Raw genomic sequence first — 24,384 nt, 5'->3', positions numbered from 1 at the left:
GGGTAGGTCTGGAAATAGAGATTTGTGATAGATTACTAAAGAAATCTTGTAGTCTTGCCTGGTGTAGCTCAGTGGATTGAGCTCGGGCTGTGAACCAAAGGGTCACCAGTTTGAATCCCAGTCAGGGCACATGCCTGGGTTGCAAGCCAGGTCCCCAGTGGGAGCCATGTCAGAGACCACCACACATTGATGTTTCTCTCCATCTCTTCTGCTTCCCTTCCCCTTTCTCTAAAGAAATAAATAAAAATTTTAAAAAAGAAATCTTGCAAATAGAAAGGGAGTTTAACCTTGAGCTAATATTATGGGCCATGTCAAAACCATACTATAAAAAGTTTATCAGAGGAGTTTGAAGTGGAATGGATATGGGAGAATGAAGCTGCTGCATGAAAGTAGAGGAGGAATGTTTCTAAAAAGAAACAGGACATTTGTGCAGAGTGCATGTAGAAAGTGCGTATTTTGAGGGATAAAAGCAGAACTATTTGCTCAATAAGAAATCACAGTTGGATTAAAAATAAAGTTAACATTAAGAATTTACTTGAAAGTTTTATATTTTAGATCAGAAACTCTTCAGATGGTTCTGAGTTAGAGGCATATACTCATTATAATGTTGAGTATGTATCAAAGAGTATGAGATATACAAATTCTGAATTCCCTGGAGACCTTTAACACCATAACTTCTCTTTAGTAAATTAAATGAAACAATCTCTTCTAGCTTCTGAAATAGGAATTTGACCATCTCCAAACTCATCACTGTCTTTTAAACTTTTTAAAGAGGTAATTTAAGAAAATATCAAGGATTAATTTTGCTAAATTTTATTCGATTGAAATGCAACTATCTAGTGCAGATCCTGGCTGGCAGGATTGTGTATTGTGGCTGCTATGAACAAATACACAAGGACTACAGAAGTCCTGTAGAGAAAAAGGGATGGCATGGTGGTTCTCTAAGTGAGAGAGAGAGAAAGACAGAGAGAGAGAGAGAGAGCACTCACCCCTGCCTGGACAGGCTTTTATTGCTTTTCTGGGTACATTACATTGAGGATAGTCCTCATTTACTATGCACAGGTCTGCTGTAGGTGATTACCTTTTACAGATAACAAAGGAATGAATGTTGCTAATTACTTCAAAGAGAAGGATGTTGCAGATCAGTGGGGAAAATGGTTGAACTGGTTATACTCCATACTTGGGAGGTTTAGCACAAATTTTAGGAAGTTACAGTAAGCACTTTCTGCCTCAATTCAGGGTGAGGGAGTTTTAGCAAAAACAAGTCTCATAGCAGCCCAGGTACAATGCAGGCCTGATTCCCCATGGGAAAAACTATCCATTGGTATGGCTCCTGTGTGCCAACTCACTCCCCACTGGCCTTCCTCCCCATTCCACGTGGAACAGCTCCCTGTAACTATCAGTGGAATGTAGTCTATATTCAATAATTTGTGTGAATTAAAATTTTAGCTTAAACACATTTTCTCCTAGCCTTATAGTGTTTTTTTGAACACACACACACAGAATGCCAGTCACCTTACCCTTTGATGGTTTGGATGATTACAGTACTTTGCTTTACACAGTTTCAGTTTCCCATGGTCAGTCACAGGAAAACATATCAAGGTCTCCCAAGAAGCTATCCAGCCATGTACTATGAAAAATAAAGACACTTATTGAAGAGCATACAAGATACAAGAAACATTGTACATAGGACAATGATGCCTCAGTCTCCTTCAAAGTAGGCACCTTGGGACCTCACACAGTTCTCCCAGTCATCATCAGCTGCCCTTTCCTATTTTCCTGAATCTCACTGACAGTATGAAATCTCTTCCCTTTCAAAGGTGATTTTAGTTTTGGGAAAAGCCAGAAGTCACAGGGCATCAAATATGAGCATTGGGGGGGGGGCTGAGTCACCTGGGCAATTTAATATTTTGCCTAAAAATTCTACTTGAGACTTGATGTGTGAATGGGCACATTGTTGTGATAAAGCTGCTGATCACCAGTTGTCCATAGCTTCAGCCTTCTGACTCATCTGAATAGTTTCCACAGAGTAATGTTCAAGCTTAATGAAAAATTGGATGCAGATTCATTGCTTTACTCACTCAGGCATTTTGAATGTGATAGCCACACAGTACACATGCTCATTCAATGGCGTCTACCATCTCCAGTGACTAGCATAGTGAAATCATTATTTACTCCTGTGCATTCCAGTCCACTCTCCTTGGCTACACCAACGTCACACAAACTGTTCTTGTTCTATTAACAATGGCTGGACTTTTCCCAGACATACCTTGTACACCAGGATTTATTTCTATAAATGTCACAAACAGATGAAATTAAGCAATTTGTTGTTTATGGATACTTCTGTGTGTAAGGTCTAAGCATATAAAGAAACCATAGTAATGGTTAACCCAAAATTCATGATGGTGGTCAACTCAGGGAAATAAAAAGAAGAAGAATTTTTAGTAAGAATCCACAAAGGTTCCATGAATGACATTTAACATTTGGGCACACTGGAATTTATTTCATTATTGCTCTTTTAATGGTACATATACATTATATGCACACTTTGTATGTATGATGTACTTTATACTAATGTTTTTAAAAATGTGTTTAATATCTCATCAAGTTGCTTAATTTTTGTAACTTGAGATTTTTTCTAATTCTCCAATGTGACTTTATTGTCCACAATGCTGTAATGGGTGGACAGTATCAGTAAGTGAGACTTTAATGAGCTGCTGAATTAAAAAAACAAAACACACTGTGGCATATGATTCCTCCCAGAAGAGAGGTCCTGCAGGAAGCCTGAGAAGTGCAAAATGTGCTTTTTCAAATCCTCAGTGGTTTATCCCTCATTTGATAAGTAGAGTTTGGTTTGAGTGCATTAATTGCTGAAATTGTTTATATGTCTCTCATTTTTAAAAAGGAGCAGGAAATGGAGAGTGGAAGAAACATTAGCATAGTAGTTTATGCTAATGCATTCTCATTTCTCCAAACGTAAGTGCCCCATTGAGGTCATGACTGTGTGTAATTTACTGATGAATTTTCAGTATCCAGCATGGTATTCCCTATTTCAATTATCTTTAATGTTTCAGACAAACCTGGTGAAAATTCTTTTGATGCATCAAGCAAATCCAAACCTTCTGAACTGCAATGAAGAGAAGGCCTCAGGTAGGTTGAAAGTGTCCTGAGACCACTGAGCAGTCACTCTTTCCTTTCTGTCCTATGGAAGTTGTTCATCTGCCATGAGCATAGCTAGCAAATGGGAGTCAGTCTCTCCTGAGAAGCTCTGTGAAAACCACCCTGCTTCAAGCATGATTTACAAACTCAGAGGCACTACTCCAGGACAAGAGGATATTAGAGAGCAGTTAACTTTATAGGTTACTGTGTGCTTCATTGCAATTTGCCATTCAGACTTTAAACTTCCAGTGATTCCTGCAGTGTCATTAGCTTAAAATATTTTCATGCTTTTATTTAAGTAGTTTCTCATCATACCTAATACATGCTTGTTCATTAGGGTATTTTTAAACAATAATAGTATTTTTCTGAACAGATATTTATATTGCAGGAAATAGAGACTAATGTTCTAAAGATAATTTAAAAGTTTGAAAATGTTAATTTAATTTTACTTATTTTTAATAAATATATTTTGAACATTTCTAGAGTTCTTTTTACCAGTATTCCTATATGTTTAGATTTGTATTTTAAAAATGGATGCCACTTTGTTTTTGCTTTTAGAAAATTTGACAGTAAAGTTACTACTCATAAATTATTTTGGTATATGAAAAATTCTAAGAAAAAAGTCTAGCATAAGTAAGGAAATAATATAAAATTTTGAAGGTAGTAATTGATCTGAATATTACATATCTCCTTGTTCTTCTTGTTTCTTTAACTACAACCTGAGATTTCTTATTTGATGTACTATGGGAGGAAGTGTGATTACCTAATAAACCTCTAGTTTAAGACAGGATGAGGGGGTTGCTGTATTGCTTATTGTATTGGAATTCAGTATCATTGCTGGGAGTTTTTTTTAATCTCTGCTACAATAAGTTGATGATTTAACAAATAGAACTATGATAGCTTGATATTAAAACTTTAGAACAGACTAATATTAACAATAGTGTAGTAATTTTAACATGAACAACAAAAGCATACTTAATGGTAAATATTAAAGGAGCAAATATAAATCAATAATTTTCTTCTACTTTTTGAATGTTTTTTTTTATTGTGAACTGTAAGTCATGATCTCTGTTAACTCTACTCTATTTCTAACAGATCATATTTTCAAGTTCATATCTCTGGCTTCTTGCCCAGAGAAGGGAAAATACGATTGACCCTGAACTACACAGACTCCCATTCATCACTCTTTCATCTTTTAGGTCTAGTGTCAGTTGTGCCAAAATGGCCATCCAAGGTAATTGACAGTCCTGGAGCCCCAGGAAATGACTAAAACTTGGTCACCTCAGGCCTACTGTATGAAGACTCAGACAGTTTTGCCCGAGTTGGTCACTCCATGTCTACCATCAATATTGGTCATGAGAGACATAGCGATGTGACTATAGTAGACCTTGAGTAAACATTTTTTGATTGAGTGGAAATACTTCTCTCATACACAGGGATAATGAGCTATAATTCAGTGAGAGGTTTCAAGTAAATGCAGGATATCCCGGCATCCTTATCCAAGAGCAAGAAGAATGAAGCAGATAAAACAATAGCACAGAGAACAATGGACTTGACACCTATATTTTGACTGAGCAAATGAAAATTATCATAGTACAATATTATATTCTTGCTATTTTGTGTTTTGTAAATTTGAAATGGATGCATAAAAGTCATCTGAGGAATTAAAGTCATTTGGGGAATGGCTGTTAGGTGAAGAACTGATCTCCCGAGGCAAGGAAGCTGAGCTGTCTCCTACTCATTATGTGGTTATGATTTAACCTAAAGCAAATGATAAATCCTGACATAAATACCTTCGTGAGGTCGCTGAATTTCCACATCCAGGCAATAAAGCCACATAAGTCAAATTTATAGACAAAGGTAGTCATGCAGTTTAGTTATGAAGGTTGAAAAGGAGCAGTTGCCTCAGTTAGGTTCCTAATCGTTATTAATGTGAAGTTTTCTTCAGGATTTATTGATTTCCATTATTATTTTTTAATAAGTGTAAATTTGATTAATGTCCATCTATAGTGCTCTCCAGATATGTTCAGATATCACTGTTAATATGTAATTAATAAGTAATTACTGTATGACAACTCATATTTCAGATTGAGAGGTTAGACCCACTGTTTTAATATCTGTTTGTACATCTACTTATTTAGTAAATTGTTTTAGAATGCTTACTACATGTTTTATAATAGCATAGTAATTCTGAATGTATAACTATTTTTATCACTTTTTTCATATACATCAAGATGAAGGAAGAATTTCACTGACAATACAATGACATCAAGATTAGCTTCTCAAGGATTTACATTTTACTCATCGCCACTTAGTGAAAATGATTTTTATATATTTTTCATTTGATTTGTAATTTAATTTCACTAATGTGAAAAAGATAATCTTTTAAATGGCAGTACAATAATTTTATTTCTACCAAAATCTTAATGTCTTTATTTTGCCACATGCTGATAAATTTTAGTATTTTCAGAATTATTGAAAATAAATAGTTTACTTTGATTTCACCAGCCCCCTTTTCTGATTTTATGTCTTATGTAGATATCGCTGCATCTGAATTTATTGAGGAAATGCTGCTAAAAGCTGAAATAGCCTGGGAAGAAAAAATGAAGGAGCCTTTACCTGTGCCCATCTTAGCACAAGAGGAGCCCTATGAAGAGATCATTCATGATCTCCCAGCCCTTTCCAGTAAGCTGTAAGTGCCTTCTTTCTAGAATGATTAAGCCATAGACCTGGTCTTCAGCTGAGTTAATTATTCTTATTTGTCTTCTTCTCTAATCGCCAGTCATTTTACAGTCAATATTAAATCTATCTCTCAACTAAAAGTTAGAAAATTGAAGCTGCATGTCAATATATTTATCAAAAAATATTTGTTGACAATAATGAGTTTAGCATACTTTTATGAAAACCCTCTGTTTTTTTAAAAAAAAAACACTACTACTTTAGTAATTAGGTATACTTGTCAACACGAGATCAAAGATAATATTTTAAACACACTCCAAATTGTTAGCTAAACCTCTATGTAAGGTTTCCAAAAACTGTCATGATGGCTAAATTTCCTAAAGTAAGAAATGCAACTATTCATTTATTTCTCTAAAGTTAAAACTAATGATTTCTTGTTGTTTGAAATATTTCCTAAATACTAACACATGCTACAAGGAGGATACACATTAAAAACATTAAGTAAACAAAGAAATAAAAGTCCACATATGATATGTTACCACTTATGTGAAATGTCCAGAATTGTCAAATCCATCGAAATAGAATGCATTTAGTGTTTTTCAGGGGTAGGGAGAAGGCGTAACAAGGACTATCTATCTCTTAATGGATGTGGGTCTTTGGATATGATGAAAATGTTCTGAAAGTACATTTTTATACAAACATGTGAATATGCTAAAAATCACAGAATTGTACATTTTAAAAGTGTGGATTTTGTGCTGTGTGAATTATATCTCAATAAAAGAAACAGCCAGTGAGACCTTGAGGAAATTACCTCCTTCTGTGAACATGTTTCTTTTTCTGACAATGAATATTATGTCTAATATCAGAATATTTCAGGGTGCCTCAGATAAATAGCACTATGTGGTTTCTGGACAATCTGAGAAATAATCAAAGAGAAAAGTTGGAGTCCATTTTATAGCTGATCGGTGATAGGAGATACTTTGAAGGATGTAACTGATCTTAGCAGCTGAAAGGGTTTACAAGTGTGTCCCATTATCAGGTAGCTTTACCGACTAAGCACCTAGAAACCAGATCAGGTCTCCCAAGGGAGGGCGCTCCCAGACAAGGTTACAGTACATGGGAAGAGGAAAAACTGCTCTCTGCGGGAAGGCTTGTTCCGAAGAAGGAGACCGGCTGAGAAGACATTCTTCCCAGATTGATCCATCAGACAATTTGCCCCACTTCCCAAAGGTGGAGGGAGACCCAGAACTGGCATGACTAGATTTCCTGGGAAGTTGAAAAGGTGCTGCCAAAGGGCGTGCCCCAAGGCTGTTGTGATGAATAAGTAAGCTGAAGGGGGAAGATCTGATTTCAGAGCCTGTCTCATTACCAGTATTCAAAAATGCTTTTAATTTAAAATTAATCTAGACAATTCAGAGGCTAAAGCCATACATAAATTCACTCACTTCTATTTAACACTAAGATATATTTATTATTGGATTGTTTTTTTTTAACTCTATGGTAAAGGAGCTTGATTTTTATGTGGGACACTATGCTAAGAACCTTCCTGAGTTATCCTCTATCTTCAAAGCCCTGTTAAGTTTCTCTTATTTCCCTAAAATCACAGAGCTGGAAAATGACAGATTAAGATGTGAAGCCCAGCAGTTGGCTCCCACATTCTTACCTATACTGCATTCACTGTCTGCTATTTTCACAAGTAAAAAAAAATGGTATCACATTTACATAGGAGCAAAAGGGAAGAAGTCATAGAAAGAAAAGTTGGAGTCAAGTCAGGAAATAGTTAATTGATAAGACAAATTTCAAGTTACCTAAAATGAATGGTTAGAATATTTTGACCTTGCTCTTTACATTATTATATTGCTGATATCACTGAAATGAGAGAAATCATACAAACATTTGCCATGGAAGAATTTTAGTTTCCAGGTATTGATATTAAAATCAATACCCACTATGTTTCACTTTACTTTTAGGATTCTGTTATGGTCTTCCAAGTTAAGAGAAATTAGTATGTAATCAGAATTGAAGTTTGAGTTAAAACCAAATTCTTTCATAATAACTTATTTTAGATAAATATTAACTTTTCTATGTGTCTACAGTTTATTTATAATTTGGCTTTTTTAAAAACAGAAGAACACAAACAATAAATTTTCTCAAAAAAGTGCTTTTTATTAATTTTTATATTAATAATTGAGCATCAGATTTTAAACAGAATAATCAATGACTTATTTGTTCTACACAATTAAATATTACTGTTTTAATTGCATTTTTATTGTATTGACTCACGGCAAAGCTTTGAAACTTTGAAATAAGTTTTATATTGAATTTTAACCTTTTATTCATTATAGTCTCTTGTTATTTTTATTCAGAGATAGAATTTAAAATTAAATCAAAGAAATAAATAATGATAATCATAAGTTTTGTTATCTCTGAAAAAATTGGCTAATTTAAAAATAACTAAGATTTGTACATTTTCTTTTATAATTCATTATTTTGAATCATTATTTTTATCTTTATTTTTTAATATACAACTTCTAAATTTTCATCACATATACAAACTTGCTTTCATTTCTTCTATCCATAGAATTGGATGTCTTGGTTGGGATCAAATTTACCACACTGTTTCTCATTGTCTTTAAAATGTTGTAAATAAATAAGAACCAGGAGCAAATAGACATGATGAAATAATAACTAGGTATTACTGTGTTTTAATGCAGAAAACTTTACTTTCTATAATCTACTCTTTTAGGTCTTGTTTTACCATGAGAAGAAAAAATATGGATACTTGAAGCTTCCTCCATAAACAAACTCACACACATTATAGAAGCAAAACATACTCTAAAGCTGATAAGTGTGTATTGTTGAGAAAAATAATACTTGTTGATTTTAGTGTATTTTGATCTCACCATAGTGATAGATTTGTACAACATATTTACTGAAATGTGTTGGGACATTTTCAACATGCCATTCTTTTGATAGAGAACATACAGGGTGGGGCAAAAATAAGTTTACAGTTGTGAGTACATGAAACACATAGTTTCTTCTTGTGCTACTATATATTAATTATTGTATTGTTTTTACACAAAGAAAACCTGTTAACCTACTTTTGGCCCACCCTGTACGTGAAATATATCGGGTAATTTACATATTAACAGGAGATATAAATAGATTTCTTTAAAAAATCTCTCATACATCATTTATAAAGTAGCATTTTGTCACAAAGCAGTTGTTTGTGACAAAATTCCAATGCAGAGAATTTGGAGAGAGTTTGGATTTTCTGTCCCTCTTCTCTCCTGAACATTGCCACAGTTTTCTGCAGATGGTTTTTTTCAATCTTTTCAGATGTTATTGTTCTATGAAAATATAAGTTTTCATTCATTTAAGTCAATTGACTTCTTGAATGGTTTAATTCCTAAATTTTGTGAAGGCTGGTCTTCAGCTGTTTTCAGAAGTCCTTCAACTTTAGGGAGCAAAGGAGAAATTAAAATAGAACAAAAATATTAAGAAGAAAGAAAAAAAGCAGGTAGGAATTCAATTACTAGTCTCCCTCTGCTTCCGTCCAAAGCAAGCCTTCCCTGGACACCATTGCTTCTTTCTTTTTTTTTTTAATTAATCACTTTTTAAAAAATTTAGTTATTTTTCAAGTACAGTTTTCTGTTTATTTCTCCCATTCCAGCCCACCCCCCTTAGTTATTGTCCCTGTGTCCTTTATACTTGTTCCTCTAAATCCCTCCCATTTTTTCCCCTTAAATTCCCTCCCCTCTCCCCTCTGGTAGCTGTCCTCCTGTTCTCTATTTCAGTGTATTTGTTTTTATTTTGCTTGCTTGTTTGTTTTGTTGTTTAGCTTCCTGTTAAAGGTGAGATCATATGGGATTTGTCTTTCAACACCTGGCTTATTTCACTCAGCATAATGCTTTCCAGTTCCATCCATGTTGTTGCAAAGAGTAGTAGTTCCTTCTGACCATTGCTTCTTTAATTTCATTATGCTGCCTAAAAATGAATAGAGCATATTCACTGGTATGAGAAGTATAGAACTAGAAAGAAGTTAAAAAGCTTTCTCCTCTTCTCTGTATCATTTATTTTTTCAGTAAATCTTTTTTCCCCACCTTTCATTCCTAGCTCTCATACTGAAGACTTATCATGTATTCCTCATCTGAATTATGGTTGCCCATCTTTCTTCATCAAATTTAACCCATATTTTTCCAGAGTATAATTTGCTAAAATTTTAAGAAAGAATTGTATGTTTTATTCTTTCTAATATTTCAGCATAAAAGTCAAAGTTTCTTTCCACTGTCAACTCATATTCATTTTTTGGTGAGCATTTTGTGACTTAGCCAGGATAAGAATGTCATTTCCACTGTGTCCCATTGTTCATAGTAAATGCCTTTCTTTGTTTCAATATATAATCAATGGGATTTTCCTACCCTATTGGATAATTGCATATTTCATGTTTTCCAAGATATCTTCTATTCAGAGAACATCATTAAGATCTTTATTTGTTGCCTGACTTTCAAGTTCATGTCTCAAATGAGCAGGTTAGAATGAACTCCAAAGGTCTTTCCGAGTATAATATTCTCTATTTGTAAAATTTTAGCTTTTGTCTTTCTGCTTTAAATTTACTAACTACTCTCATACTTGACTGCAGTTCCCCACTGCATTCTTCTTTCCTTTTCTGCCACTGCGTGCCTATGCTCTGTACTGTCTTCTCCATCTTTATATATGTTGGTGGGCTCATTTACTGTTACTGCTGCTAAGGTACCAGCTGCTGCTGAATATACCCTTTGGTGTTTGAATATAGAAGTGCTCTCCTAGGGTTTTTAACCACTGGAAAGTTTCGGTATTTGCATACTTTTGTTTCTAATATTCTATTTCATGGAGCCCTTGAGGTGGGAGCCACAAAATTTTTGCACAGTGCCTAAATAGAGTAGTTTACTAAACAATTGTGGGTTTTTATTTTTTAATAACAATAGTAATGATAACTTATGAGAACGACAGTAAAATTTATTTGTTGTGCAATTACAAGTTGTCAGGACTTGTGCAAAGTGGTTTACATGCATACTGTCATTTAATCCCTAAAAAATTTAACACCTGAAAGTACTTTCTACCACTATCCCTATCTTTACATTCATGTCTGATACTTTAACTTTAGTCTCCTAACCTACAAATATACCCAATTTTATGTTGTTTCAGTGAGAAGGTCATTTTTATTTTTGATTCTAAAACTTCTAGTTTGGCTCTAAACAGGAAATTGTTGATTTGAGCTTCACAGTTATAGTCACTCAGCTATAGATGTGACATATTGTCAATTTAGGGTGAGTTTTAATATGACAGCTTCAGAAGACAGTCTGTATTCTGGGAGAGATTGTAACCGAACTCAGGTCCAGCCGCCTGCCACCAGGAAAGCCAAACTCATGAGACAGGTGCTGATGGGAAAGAGAGTGTTATTTGAGGTGCTGGCAACCTGAAAAGATGGCAGGTTCCTGCCTCAAAAACCATCCTAGCACCCTGGCTGGTGTGGCTCAGTGGGTCGAGTGCCAGCCTGTGAACCAAAGGATCACTGGTTTGATTCCCAGTCAGGGAACATGCTTGGATTGCAGGCCAGGTCCCTGGTGGGTGGCACACAAGGGGCAACCACACATTGATGTTTCTCTCCCTCTCTTTCTTCCTTGCCCCCCCCTTTTAAAATAAATAAATTAATACAATATCTTTGAAAAGACATCTCAGCATCTCCGTACAGACAGATGTTTTTATAATGAGGAAGAAGGAAAGCTGAACAAAGAGATCAAGGGGAGGGAGTTGAAAAGTTTTCTATATGGAGACCAGCACAATCTGTTCTGAAACTGGTCAAGCAGTGGTCTGGTGTTTCATCATCCTGGGTTTCATCATTCTGGTGTTTCATCATCCTGGTTTTATGGTTGAAGTTCAACAAGTCTACCAGAGCTGAGATGACTGAAGAGTAGAGTCTGTATCTTTGGAAATTAGTTCCTAGGATTCTTATACAAGCTATGTATGTAGTCAGAGTCAGCACTTACAGAAACAATGTCAAAATAAGGGTGGTAAGGATTATGACTCCCCACTGTTACATGATTTTACTTACTGGGCTCAGCACTTACTGGCTTTGTGACTTGGGTCATTTAATAAAATTCTCTTCTACATTTTCTCTCAGTTGTAAATTGTAGGTGTTATATAATGAAGAATTTGTCCAGGCCTTCATTCTTGCCCTCTGAGGGGGGAGATTCTAAGACCCTAGAATTCCCAAGTGTCTTTGTTATTCAAAAGTTCCTTGTATCATATATAAGTTTATGCTAACAAGGTGATTCAGGGTGGAGCCTGGTCACACTGAAAAATAATTATGTGATTTACAGACTGGGGCACTGAGCAAGCCTCCCCACCAGGAAGGAAGAAAGACTGAAGACTGAGATCAAACATGTGGTCAATGATTGAGTCAATCATGCCTACATAATGGTACCCTAATAAAAACTCTGGACAACAATTGTGATGGGGCTTGTTGTTTGGTACACACATCAATATGCCGGGATGTGCCCTAACTCCAGGGAGAGAGGACATAGAAGCTCTGCATTTAGGACCTTCTCAGAACTCACCTTGGTCCTGATTTACATGTTGTCTATAATAAAGCTGTAGTAATAACAAGCATATGAGTTCTAGTGAATTCACGGAAACACTATACTATGTAGTGAATTATCTAACCCGAGGGTGGGTTATGGAAACCCCCAAATTTGTAGCTAGGTGGTCCAAGTGTGGGTGGAATGGAGACTCCCAAATATGCGGCCAGCACCTGCAGTGAGGCAGACTTACTGGAGATGTGGAGTCCATGCTAACTCTAGATAGTCAACCTTAGGATTGCACTGCAGTGTGCAGTTTTACCAGAGTGATGGTGATATTGATGGATGATGCCTGTTTCATGGGCTTGTTCTTGATGAATAACCAAGTTAATATTTATAAAAGTGCTTAGGGCAGTAGCTGGCTCATTGTAATACTACATAAATCCTTGACAAATGAGAAAAAGAAAACAAAGAATGTTCTTTATTTGTCCATGAACTGTCAGCAAATTATCTAAAGAAAAAAGGCCTTTTGGCTATAGGCTTGACAGTAGAATTGGTGCCTTCAGCTAGGTGCTTTTAAACGGATTGTGATCGTATGCAGCAAATCTTATTTTCTAGGCAGCTGGAAAGAAAACCCATTGTTGAGAAGACCAGCTTTGGTTGGGTGCGTCTTTTGATTAGGTTTGGGTCTGGGTCTCCAGTGCTTCTGAGTCAGCTGGAACTTGTGATGGAAGAGAATATGCTGCTTGGAGTAGGACTAAGAAAGGTCTAGGAGGGAGCAGAACTGAGCAGGGCTGAGAGCCACAAGAAAAGGAAATGGAGGAGTCAGGGAAAAATCCCAAGGTGGCTTCAGCCCAATGGTCATTGTTGAAGAGAAATACCCTGTGAGGATTTTTGAAGGTGCAGCATGAGTTATGTAATATGTCCTCAGCCACAGCAAAATCTGAGACACACAATAGGCTTAAGGAGATTTTGTGGAAAGCCTCGAAGGTGCCACATTTTATGAAACAGGCTCAACTTATTGTATTCATTCAAAAACAAGGCAACTTGTGGCTACACAATAATTTTTCTGTTGTTTTTGTTTCTCAATTGAAAGGAAAATGGTTTGCATATCAAAGCAGTTTTAATAACCATTTCCATTTATCTTCATTTAAACTTTATGATGTAGGATGGTTAGATATAATTATTCACATTTTATTCACAGAGAAACAGAAGCCCAGAAGTCTCACAAACTTATAGCTCAGTGGCAACTCCAATTAGGATCCAAGTTTTTGGATTCTTTGCTCATGTTCTCCAGCCTAAGACAGAAATGAGCATAGAAGATGGTCTAAGCATTTCCAAAATTTCATGGTACACACAATCTGGCCACGCAAATCTAAAAATTTTAATCATAGGAGGAAGGTAGCTTTTGAGCTATGTCTCATCACTGCACATGGGGACATTCATTGCGCAAAATGCCTCCTTGTAATTTAGACCAGGGTGCTCAGATGAGCGCTGGAGAGTGCACTTTATTCCAAGACCCTGAGGTACAATTGCACTACAGATGTTAATTTCCTCACTTCGGCTGGGTGAACACATGTCTCTGGTTGCACCTGTAAGGTTCTGACCCTGAGCGACCTAGGCGTTTTCAAAATCAGTTTCAGTGACCATTGTGCAGTAAACAGCATCACCTGAGATAAGTTCAATCAGACGCTCAGTTCTAGATTCTTTAGAGTCTTTGTTTCACTTGGGAGGCCTTGCACTGTGGTCATAGATGTCAGGGAGACTGTGGCTAGCAGGGAGCAGTCGTCCAGAGGGAGTCATGATGAACAAAGCACTTCCACTAGAACCCTTGTGTTTGTATGTGGAACTTTGTTACTACTGTTTAGTAAATGTTTCCAGTGATGAGAAACACTCCTCATTCATACTAGTTTTCTGCAGGAAAGAAATAATACGTAAGTTCATTTCAAAACATCAGCACTCATTGAAATAGGAAACTTTCTTTTTTAGAGGCTTTCCCTTTTGAGCAGGTATCTGGAGTAAAATCTCCTTGTGCAAGATTCATGTAAAGAAAGCCATTTAGGTTACACCTCAGACTTTGGTGACTGGTTCTAAACATCATACTTAACTAATGAAATACATTCATATAAATATTCAGCAAAATAAATACATCCTGGAATGTCACTTCTAACAAAGGCAGCAGTTGCCATGTTCAGAGATTTCCTTCGTGTGTGCATAGAGCAGCTGAATTCAACTTATTTTAATTGAGAGATTTAATTTTTTTCAAGATTTTATTTATTTATTTATTTATTTATTTTAGAGACAGAGGAAGGGAAGGAGAAATAGAGGGAGAGAAATTTCAATGTGTGGTTGCCTCTCATGTGCCCCTTACTGGGGACCCAGCCCACAACCCAGGCATATGCCCTGACTGGGAATCGAACCGGTGACCCTTTGGTTTCCAGCCCATGCTCAAACCACTGAGTTACACCAGCCAGGGCTAAAAATTTTTTTCTTTGCAGATAAATATTGAGGACTACAAGATGAATACTTGATGTTGTAAAAACAATACAATTCTTAATACAACCACATGCCACACATTGAAAATTTTATTTGTGCTTCAGACACAAATAATATTTTACTAAAATGTTTTTTATTGTAATTTTTTTCTTACACAAACTAAAGTTGTTTTAGCAGGACCAAAGAAAAGAAAATAATTAAAAACTCTCCAGGAATCATTTCATGCAACATTAATCTTTGGATCATTATCTTATTTTATAGTTGTAGAAAATCCCAAATTACCTATAATAATTTATGTAGCTGTGTTCCAAGTATTAAAGTTGAGAAGTATCTCTTCAGTCCATCACTTTAACCAACCAAAATAACTGAGTTACACATGCCATTTCTTCATATTTGTTTCTATTAGATTGTTCTCCATTGGCCTAATATGTCTCAATATAGTCCATTTTATTTGTTCTCTATAGTTTTCTAAAACTGATTTAGATATAATGGGCAATCATTTTTTCTTTGTTACTTGTATTTTATTATGTGCCTGTTTCTGTTTTCAGAAATGGAAATCTCAGCTCCTACAGGCACATTTACTTTGCATGAAATAGCTTTATGTTTATAGGAATAAGGAAGTCTTGAATAAATCCAGTAGAGTTTAAAAACTGGTTGTCTGTTGCTATAGTATCATGTAATTTGTCCACAATCAGATTAAAGCTGTATCTTCCACATTAATCTCAAGTACGCTTAGATGGTACTTGTTTCATTTTCTTCTTGTTTATGGATTCTGTCAAACAAAAAGCTTTTTTTTAAAGATTTTATTTATTTATTTATCTTTAGAGGGGAAGGAGAGAGGAAGAGAAACATCAATGTATGGTTGCCTTCGTGAGTCCCCGGCAGGGAACTGGCCTGCAACCCAGGCATGTGCCCTGACTGGGAATCGAACCTTGATCCTCTGTTTCACAGGCCTGTGCTCAATCCACTGAGCCAGGGCAAAAAGCTTTTTTAAAGAAAATACACTATTTCAACCTTTTTTTTCTGTTTCTCGTAGGTAAATTTCTGTTTATAGTAACTCTTTTTTATAATCAAAATAATATTTTCTTATTGAAGACAATTTGGAAAGTGCATCCAGAAGCATCACAAAAAAAAACACAAAAAACTCAGCGTCAGAGAAAAAATGTACCAGAGAAGTTAAAAATGCAGGAAAGACTTTATTCAACAGTATTGCAATAAAGGAGAGAGAAGAGCTCAATTCCATGAAACAAAAGTCCAGAGGACTTTTCAGCTTGGGGTGAGCTAGTGGAAAAGTGCAGGAGAATGTTATCAGGAAGATTGGTCAATATGATTAGTTCATTCTCTTTTTTCATTGGCACTTATGAAACTCAGGCTCCTTCCTCCATAAAGACTGGGAGACTGTATCTTTCATATGTTTGCATTTCAAAGAGATGACTTCCAAGTTCTTGAGAAAGACATTTCTGGGTTGTAGAAGATTTACACCTTAAAGGGGCAGATCAAGAATTTACAATGGAAAGTTCTCTAAAATAATTGCTCAAAGAAACAGAAGATCAGTGGTGGAGAGTTGGAAAGAAGCCTTCCTATAGTTTAGCTGAGAAAAATGGAATGTTCTGTTCATCATTAGTCCACCTCTGATGAAACCACGATTAATTATCATATTTGTTCTTATCCTTTATATGTTCTTCATTTTTAACTTGAGCGCTTGTTCTATAAACACAACTTCTTATTTTTTAAAAAAGTATAAATATTTATTTATACTTTTATATTTATTTATATAAATATTTTGCCTGATTGATAAACATTTAATGAGTGTTAAATACCAATGATAACTTAAAATTATTTCTTTTTAAAGAAAAATAACATTTTACATGCATATATTCCAAAAATGGATAACATTTAATTATATAAAGGTTAACATACATATTATTATTAAGCACAATGATTATGGATAAATGTTTCATTTAAAAAGTAGGGTAGAAACCTAAAGAAAAGTTGTTCCATATATGTTTAAAACATTATCACATGTTATCAGCCTAGGTACAACATTTGAAAATATGTTCGTTACTAATTAATATGTTGCCATTTAATCCATGGTATTATTTAAAATATTTTTCTTACATAAATAAGAGAGAATTTGTAACCAGATATTTGCAATTATTGTTAGTAATAGATCCTAGAGTACATATAACCTATGATATTATTGAATATATAAATAATTTTCTAAAAATGCAGGTGAAAAGATATGAAGAGAGATTATGTGTTAGTGACATAGGGCTTGATATACACTTAGATATTACCTAGTGCAATTTCTGCATTTGATAAAGACAAAGCTGTGGCCCAGAAATTGTGATGGCTTCATTACAGGGGTCTCCAACCCCCCCTGCCCGCCATGGACTAGTACCAGTTTGTGGCCTGTTAGGAACTGGGCCACATAGCAGAAGATGAAAAGCAGGTGAGTGAGCTGAGCTTCATCTGTATTTACAGCCTCTCCCCATCGCTTGCATTACTGCCTGAGCTCTACCTCCTGTCCAATCAGTGGCGGCATTAGATTCTCATAAGAGTGCAAACCCTACTGTGAACAGCACATGTGAAGGATCTAGGTTGCATGTTCCTTATGAGAATCTAATGCCCGATGATCTGAGGTGGAGCTGAGGTGGTGATGCTAACACTGGGGTGGCTGCAAATACAGACTATCGTCAGTAGAGAGGTTTGACTGCACAAAGACCATAATAAATCAATTGCTTGCAGACTCATATCAAAACCCTGTCAGTGAGTGGCAGGTGACAAGCTACATCTGGTGGCAGGCTTCATAGTAGCAAGTGAGTTGATGTACTTCAATTACACAGTTGTATCTGGTGGCACGCTTTAAGTCAGAATCTGACATTTTAGCCTGCACGTGGCCTGCTAATTATTTTATTTACTACTTCCATCTGCATCTTCTCCCACACACCTCCTGCCACACTTGTCTCAGTCACAGTTTTGGTAAGCCCACATGCGAATGCTGGCCAAGATGAGTAATAACAAATATCACTGGAGAGCTTCTTTGAAAAGGGGGAAAGACCCAGTGATAAGACAGTGGAAGACTCTAAGACTGCCAACAAAAAGAAAGCTGCATTTAAAAGAAAATACCAAGAGTCCTACTTAAATATGGGTCCATTGCCACAGGTGACTCACATTCTCCAAGCTGCTTTGTGTAATATGTGGTGACCAGCTAATCCATGAAGCCATGCAACTTTCAAAACTGCTTCACCACATGGAGATCAAGCGCCTGCATTAAAAGACAAGCCTTTGGAGTTTTTCAAAAGAAAAAATGTCAACACAAAGAACAGAAGCAATTATAGAAGGCCACAACTTCATCAAATGGGTCTGCACTGAGAGCATCATCCTTAGTGGCTAATTGCTTCTTCAAAGCTAGGAGACCCTTTACAATTGGTGAAGAGTTGATCCTGCCTGCTGCTAAGAACACTTGCCGTGAACTTTTAGGAGAGGTTCCAGTTCAAACGGTGGCACATGTTCCTCTTTCAACTAGCACCATAACTAGATAAAATACCACAGGATATTGAAACACAATTGTTAGAGAGGTTTAATGAGTCATTGTGCTATGCAATCCAGGTTGACGAATCTACTGATGTTGACAACAAGGCAGCCATACTTGTTTCTGTGTGATGTATTTTTCAAGAGGCTGTGCACGAGGATATGTTATGTGCACTTTTGTTGCCAATCAACACCACAGCTGCAGAACTAGGTGTCTTTGAATGATTACCTATCAGGAAAGCTGAATTGGTCATTTTGTGTTATATGAGCAGATGGAGTGGCTACCATGACTGGATGGCTTTCTGGTTTCACTACTTGGGTCAATGAGGTCACTTCTGAATGTCATTCTCTGCTCTGTGTCATCCGTAGAAAAATGCTGGCTAGCTGAAAAATGTCACCCAAACATAACAGTGTTTTGCAGGATGTGATTAATTATCAGCCACATTAAAGTACATGTCCTTAACACACGTTTGTTAACATAGCTCTGTAAAGAGATGGACACAGAGCACACATGTCTTCTCATAAACAGAAATGAGATGCCTTCCTAAAGACAGATTGCTGGCCAGAATTTTTGAGTTGTAAGAGCTGCAGCAGAAATTTCTTTTAGAAAAACAGTCACCACTGGCAGCACATTTCAGTGACACAGAATGGGTCGCAAATCTTGCTTACTTGTGTGATATATTCAACCTGCTCAATGAACTCAATTTATCACTTCAGGAGAGAACCACAGCTGTCTTCAAACTGGCAGATAAAGTGGCTGCATCCAAAACCAAACTGGAATTATGGGGGTGACAAATGGACATTGGGATTTTTGACATGTTCCAGAGATTAGCAGAGATTTTGAAAGTGACTGAACCATGGCCTTGTCTCTCCCAGCTGGTGCATACTCACCTATCTCAGCTTTCAAAATAGTTTGAGCATTACTTCCCAACCACAAAAGACCCCCAAACCAGGAAAGAATGGATCCATGACCCACTTGTGAATAAGGCAGGTGAATCTACTTTGTGCTAGAAGAGGATCATCTGCTTGAGATCGCAAATGGCAGTGGCCTTCAAAGTATGTTTGAGATGACTTCAAAGCTCCATACATTCTGGATTAAAGTCAAGGTGAAATACCCTGAGATGAACACAAAAGCACTGAAAAGCCTGCTTCCATTTCCAACACTCTATCTTTGTGAAGCAGAGTTTTCTACAGTGACAGCAACCAAAACGAGATTACAGGGTAGATGGACATAAACAACACACTTTGGGTGTCACAATCTTCCATCACCCCCAGATGGGACCGTCTAGTTGCAGGAAAACAAGCTCAGGGATCCCACCACTTCTGCATTATGGGGAGTTGTAGAATTATTTCATTAAATATTACAATGTAACACTAATAGAAATAAAGTGCATAATAAACATAATGTGCTTGAATCATCCTGAAAACATCCCCCCTGCCCCAGTCTGTGGAAAAATTGTCTTCCAAGAAAGTAGCCCCTGGTGCCAGAAAGGTTGGGGACCACTGCCTTAGAAGGTTAGGCCAACTTGATGTAAAAACTGACTTAGAATAAGGTCACTCCACACCAAGACCAATCTTCTTGCCAACTGTAGCTTTCAAGGAGCCTGCTATTTTACTAAACTCACTATTTTTTTATTTTATAAATCTTTTATGTTGTGATTTTATATATTTCATCAACTATTTTTCTAGTTTCTACCTGACCAATCAAACCATTAATTTATGAATAGCTTTATACTCAGAAGTATCTGCAAAATCTCATTAGTTTTTTTCTCCAGAGAAAGAAGGTGATTGATGTTAGTGGAGATAAGTAAGGGAATGCTCTGCTACATGTGAGGGTGGGTTTTCAGATTTAGCCATGTGGCATGGGGGTTAAGGACACAAGCTCTGGAACTCAAGTGTCAGTTCCCCTCCTGTTTGCCAAGTGTCCAGATCAAGTTCTTCCCTGTGGCCCTCAGTTTACTCATGTATAGAGTAAGTATAAAAATAGTGCCTACCTTATAATGCTGTTGTCAAATAAAGCGTTGATATGCTGAGAGTACTTAGAACAGAAACTGTCACACATTAAATGCCATATAATTAATGTTTTGCAAGTGGCTTGTGTAAATTATAGAAAATATAGGGAAACTATAACTGTTTTCAAATAGTTGAAGGGTTCACATCAAAGAAGCACAGGGGACACTCTTGGGAACTTTAAGAATGATGAATACACATTTGAGCAGACAGGCATTGTTCTAAATTTCTCATGGGGGAAAAAAAGGTTTCTTTGAAAATCATGGATATCTTATCACTAGATTCAAGCAGATCTAGACATAAAAATTTTGTTTCATAACATTATTTTTATGGTAAATATTTAAAATGAATAAGCACATTATTGAGAGGGATATGTGCCCTGAGCACCCTCCATATTCCTCCTCAGTTCATCAGACAGTGAGGCCTATGTAGTTAGTAGCCACACAGGTGACTAAGTAGTTCACAGAGACCAAAGCACCCATTCCCAGCAGAGGGCGCTAGGTTGTCTGCTTGGTACAATGTGTGTTTCTTGCTCAGAAAGTACTTGGCTCTTGGCCAGGTTTTTCTCCTATAACACAACATGCTGCATGTGTAGGTGTCCATTTTGTTCCACCTATGGTGCTCACTCCTACTCTCCATTGGAAGGGGCAAGGAGAACTCGTGCAAACATAAAGCTCTGGACACTGTGTTTGCGATGAGTAATAAAGTTCTCTGTCTCTGATCCAGGAATCTTTTGTCTTCTGTACCCATCCATGAGAGAGTAACAAGCTAACCTGTTAGAGCTTGTAAGTAGAGTAAAATACCAGACACTCTGCAGTTCTGCATACATACAGACAACCACTATTTTTATTGCTTCCTATTGCCATAGTCATTGTGCTAAGCCCTTTATGTGTGTTATATTTAGTGATCCCTCACTGTAAGCCTTTTTTACAAATTGGTTTACAAACCAGTTTCATAATGGTTTTATAACTGGCCCAAGGTGGCAGAGCCAGACATCAAGCTGTGTAGTACTTCTTCAAAAATGTGTGCATGTGGCAGCTATACTATATTATGCTGCCTTTTAGAAATATATATTCCCCCTACCTACTTGAAAATATCTTCATTGACCACAGTGCTTTAAAACATCATTACCCAGAGTTTAAAGGAAATAAAACTGACCTCACAGTTCTGTAAGTAAGTTCTTTTGCTATCTCTGGTTTTCCTTTAGGCCTGGCCCTCACGTAGCCACTTACTAGTCCGTCTTACTTTCCTGGACTAGAGTAGAGTTGGAGGACAGGGCAGAGATGGGCTGCAAAATAATGAGACGTATGGTTACTGAGAGAAGCCCTTCAAATCACTTTCTTCTTCCACTATCAAGGTTAGAATACAAAATTATTCATATTTCTATATACTAAAAATCAGCTCTTCGGAACTCTTGGGAACTTTAGGAATGATGAATACACATTTGAGCAGACAGGCATTGTTCTAAATTTCTCATGGAAGAAAAAAGGCTTCTTTGAAAATCATGGATATCTTATCACTAGATTCAAGCAGCTCTAGACATAAAATTTTATAAGTTTTATAACATTCTCTTTTATGGTAAATATTTTAAATGAATAAGCACATAATTGAGAGGGATATGTGCCCTGAGCACCCTCCACAGTCCTCCTCAGTTCAAAGTTGAAATTTTAAAAAATTCACAATAGCATGAAAACATGGAATATATAAGAATAAACAAAACAAGTTATTTGCAAGATGTTAATGCCCAAAGATATAAAATACTGGTGATAGAAATTAATGAATATCAAAATAAATAGAGAAATACACTGTGCTCATGGGTGACAGAATTTAACATTGTTAATATGTGAATTCTCCCCAGTTGGTTTATCAATTTAATGCAATGTGAATGAAAATTACAATAGGTGTGATTATAAAAAGTGACAAAGATATTCTAAAATCTATGTAAAAATGCTAATAATCACAAATAACTAAAATAATTTAAAAAAACTAAGTTGGATGAGGCACATTACCTGATTAAAACATTACTATGATGGTTCATTAGAAAGTGTAATATTAGCATAAGAATAGACTATTATGTCAGTGGAATGCAATGGAGTGTCCTAAAATACAGCTGCACATATATGGCCAATTGATGTTTGACATGGCTGTCTGGATAGCTGGTTGGGAAACAGTGTTCTTTTCAGGAATGATGCTGGAACATTTGGACAACCGTATGAAAAAATAATGAACCTTGACTCATATATAGCACCATGTAGAAGAATCCACTCACAATGGATAATAGACGTAAATATAAAGCACAAAACTCTAAAATTTTTGGAAGAACCTAGGGAAAAACTATGTTCATCTTGGGTTCAGAACTAAATTCTTAGATAAGGCATAAGAAGCTCAAACTATAAGAGCAAAAAATGTCCTTTGAAACACACTGTTAAAACAACAAAGACAAGACTCACCTAGGAAAAAATATTTGCCAAGTGTGTATATGATAAAAGACTTAAATCCAAATATATAAACTTGATAATCTGACAACAAAGACCCAGTAAAAAATAGCCAAAACATTTAAACTTATACCTTACCAAAGCAGTCATACTTATGTCAGATAAATACATTGAAATGAGAATTAAAACCCTGGTGAGAAACCACAAACTCACTTTACTAGACTGGATTTAAAAACTATTGGCAAGGATGTGAAGCAAGTGGAACTCCAGCGCTTTGCTGGGGGAAGCACCAAATTGCACAACCACTTTGGAAACAGTTTCGAGTTTCTAGATGTTTAACCAAGATGAATGGAAACATATGTCTGCACAAACGCCTTTATATGAATGTATATACATGCTATATTCACAATTGACAAAAAAATGGACACAACCTAAACTTTTGGTGAATGGATAGCCAAAGTGTAGTATACCCTGCAGTAGAATAGTACTCAGCCATAAAAGAACAAACTATTGCTAAATGTAGCAACATGAATGAGTCTCAAAAATATTATGTTAAATAAATGAAGTCATACACAAAAGGCTGCATACCCCTGACCCCTTTCATATGACAATTTGGAAAAGGCAAAACTGTGGTGAAAGAAATAATTGTTAGTGTCTGCAAGGGCCAGGAGGCAAAGGGAGGTTATAGACTCCAAAGGATGGACACAAAGAGACAAGCAGTAGTGATAAAAGTTCTGTCTATTGCTGTTATGTTCAATACATCACTAAAATATACATATACAATTCAAAACTCATTAAATTGTAAATGTAAACATAACTCAATAAACTTGAATTTTGAAAAACCAAAATAAGTGCTTTGAGCTTCAGTTAGAATCACAACTACTATTGCAGACTACATGAAATAATTATGTTTACATATATTGCACCTGATTCAATATGTATGTATTTCTGCTTGTATGGTAACATTTAGGGAAATATATTTTAAAATGTTAATATAAAAATGCTATAATGAAAATTCAACATTTAGATTGTGTTTCTTTTTATGAAAATTACAGAATGTCTTTCTTTTGGCAGTGCTGTCTATAGGAAAAAAACAAAGTAGTTTTATTTTATTTTGTGGCTAGATTGAGCTGTAGAAATAATAAAACTTATTCTTTTTATAATATTGTATTTTTATGCCCATCATTTTTCTCTTAGTAACCTAAGAGAAAAAACTAAGTTACTTAGTTACAAACTCTAAATATTGCCCATGATGCTATAGCATTTTAAATCCAATATGTACTATATTTTAAATGATTGTATAATTTTGTCTTCACTGGTTTATGATTAAGATTTGCATTGAAATATATTCCTTACTTGAGTCACATGTGTCAAATTTAGCTTTTAAATTGCTTATTGGTTTGCCCATTACAGTCATAATATACATTTGTAAACATATTCTCTTTAAGTTAAAAAATTTTTCTTTTAAATTTGAAATTGAATGAAATTTGAAGCTAAGAAGGCTTGCGGAT

At 35.8% G+C, this 24,384-nt stretch overlaps 1 protein-coding gene across 1 annotated transcript in view; it reads left to right on the top strand.

The window, feature by feature from the left end:
* Window positions 1–24,384, top strand: part of MYO16 (myosin XVI) — a 660,093-nt gene that overhangs the window by 280,935 nt on the left and 354,774 nt on the right. The window contains exons 8-9 of the mRNA XM_053670348.1: window positions 3,075–3,150; window positions 5,698–5,851. Coding sequence (XP_053526323.1) covers window positions 3,075–3,150; window positions 5,698–5,851 — 230 coding nt within the window. The remainder of the gene's footprint in view (window positions 1–3,074; window positions 3,151–5,697; window positions 5,852–24,384) is intronic.

Source organism: Artibeus jamaicensis, unplaced genomic scaffold (assembly GCF_021234435.1).
Source record: "Artibeus jamaicensis isolate MK-2021 breed Jamaican fruit bat unplaced genomic scaffold, CSHL_Jam_final contig_559, whole genome shotgun sequence".
In the NCBI taxonomy this organism is placed as follows: domain Eukaryota; kingdom Metazoa; phylum Chordata; class Mammalia; order Chiroptera; family Phyllostomidae; genus Artibeus; species Artibeus jamaicensis.
This window is presented reverse-complemented; position numbering and strand designations above follow the sequence as displayed.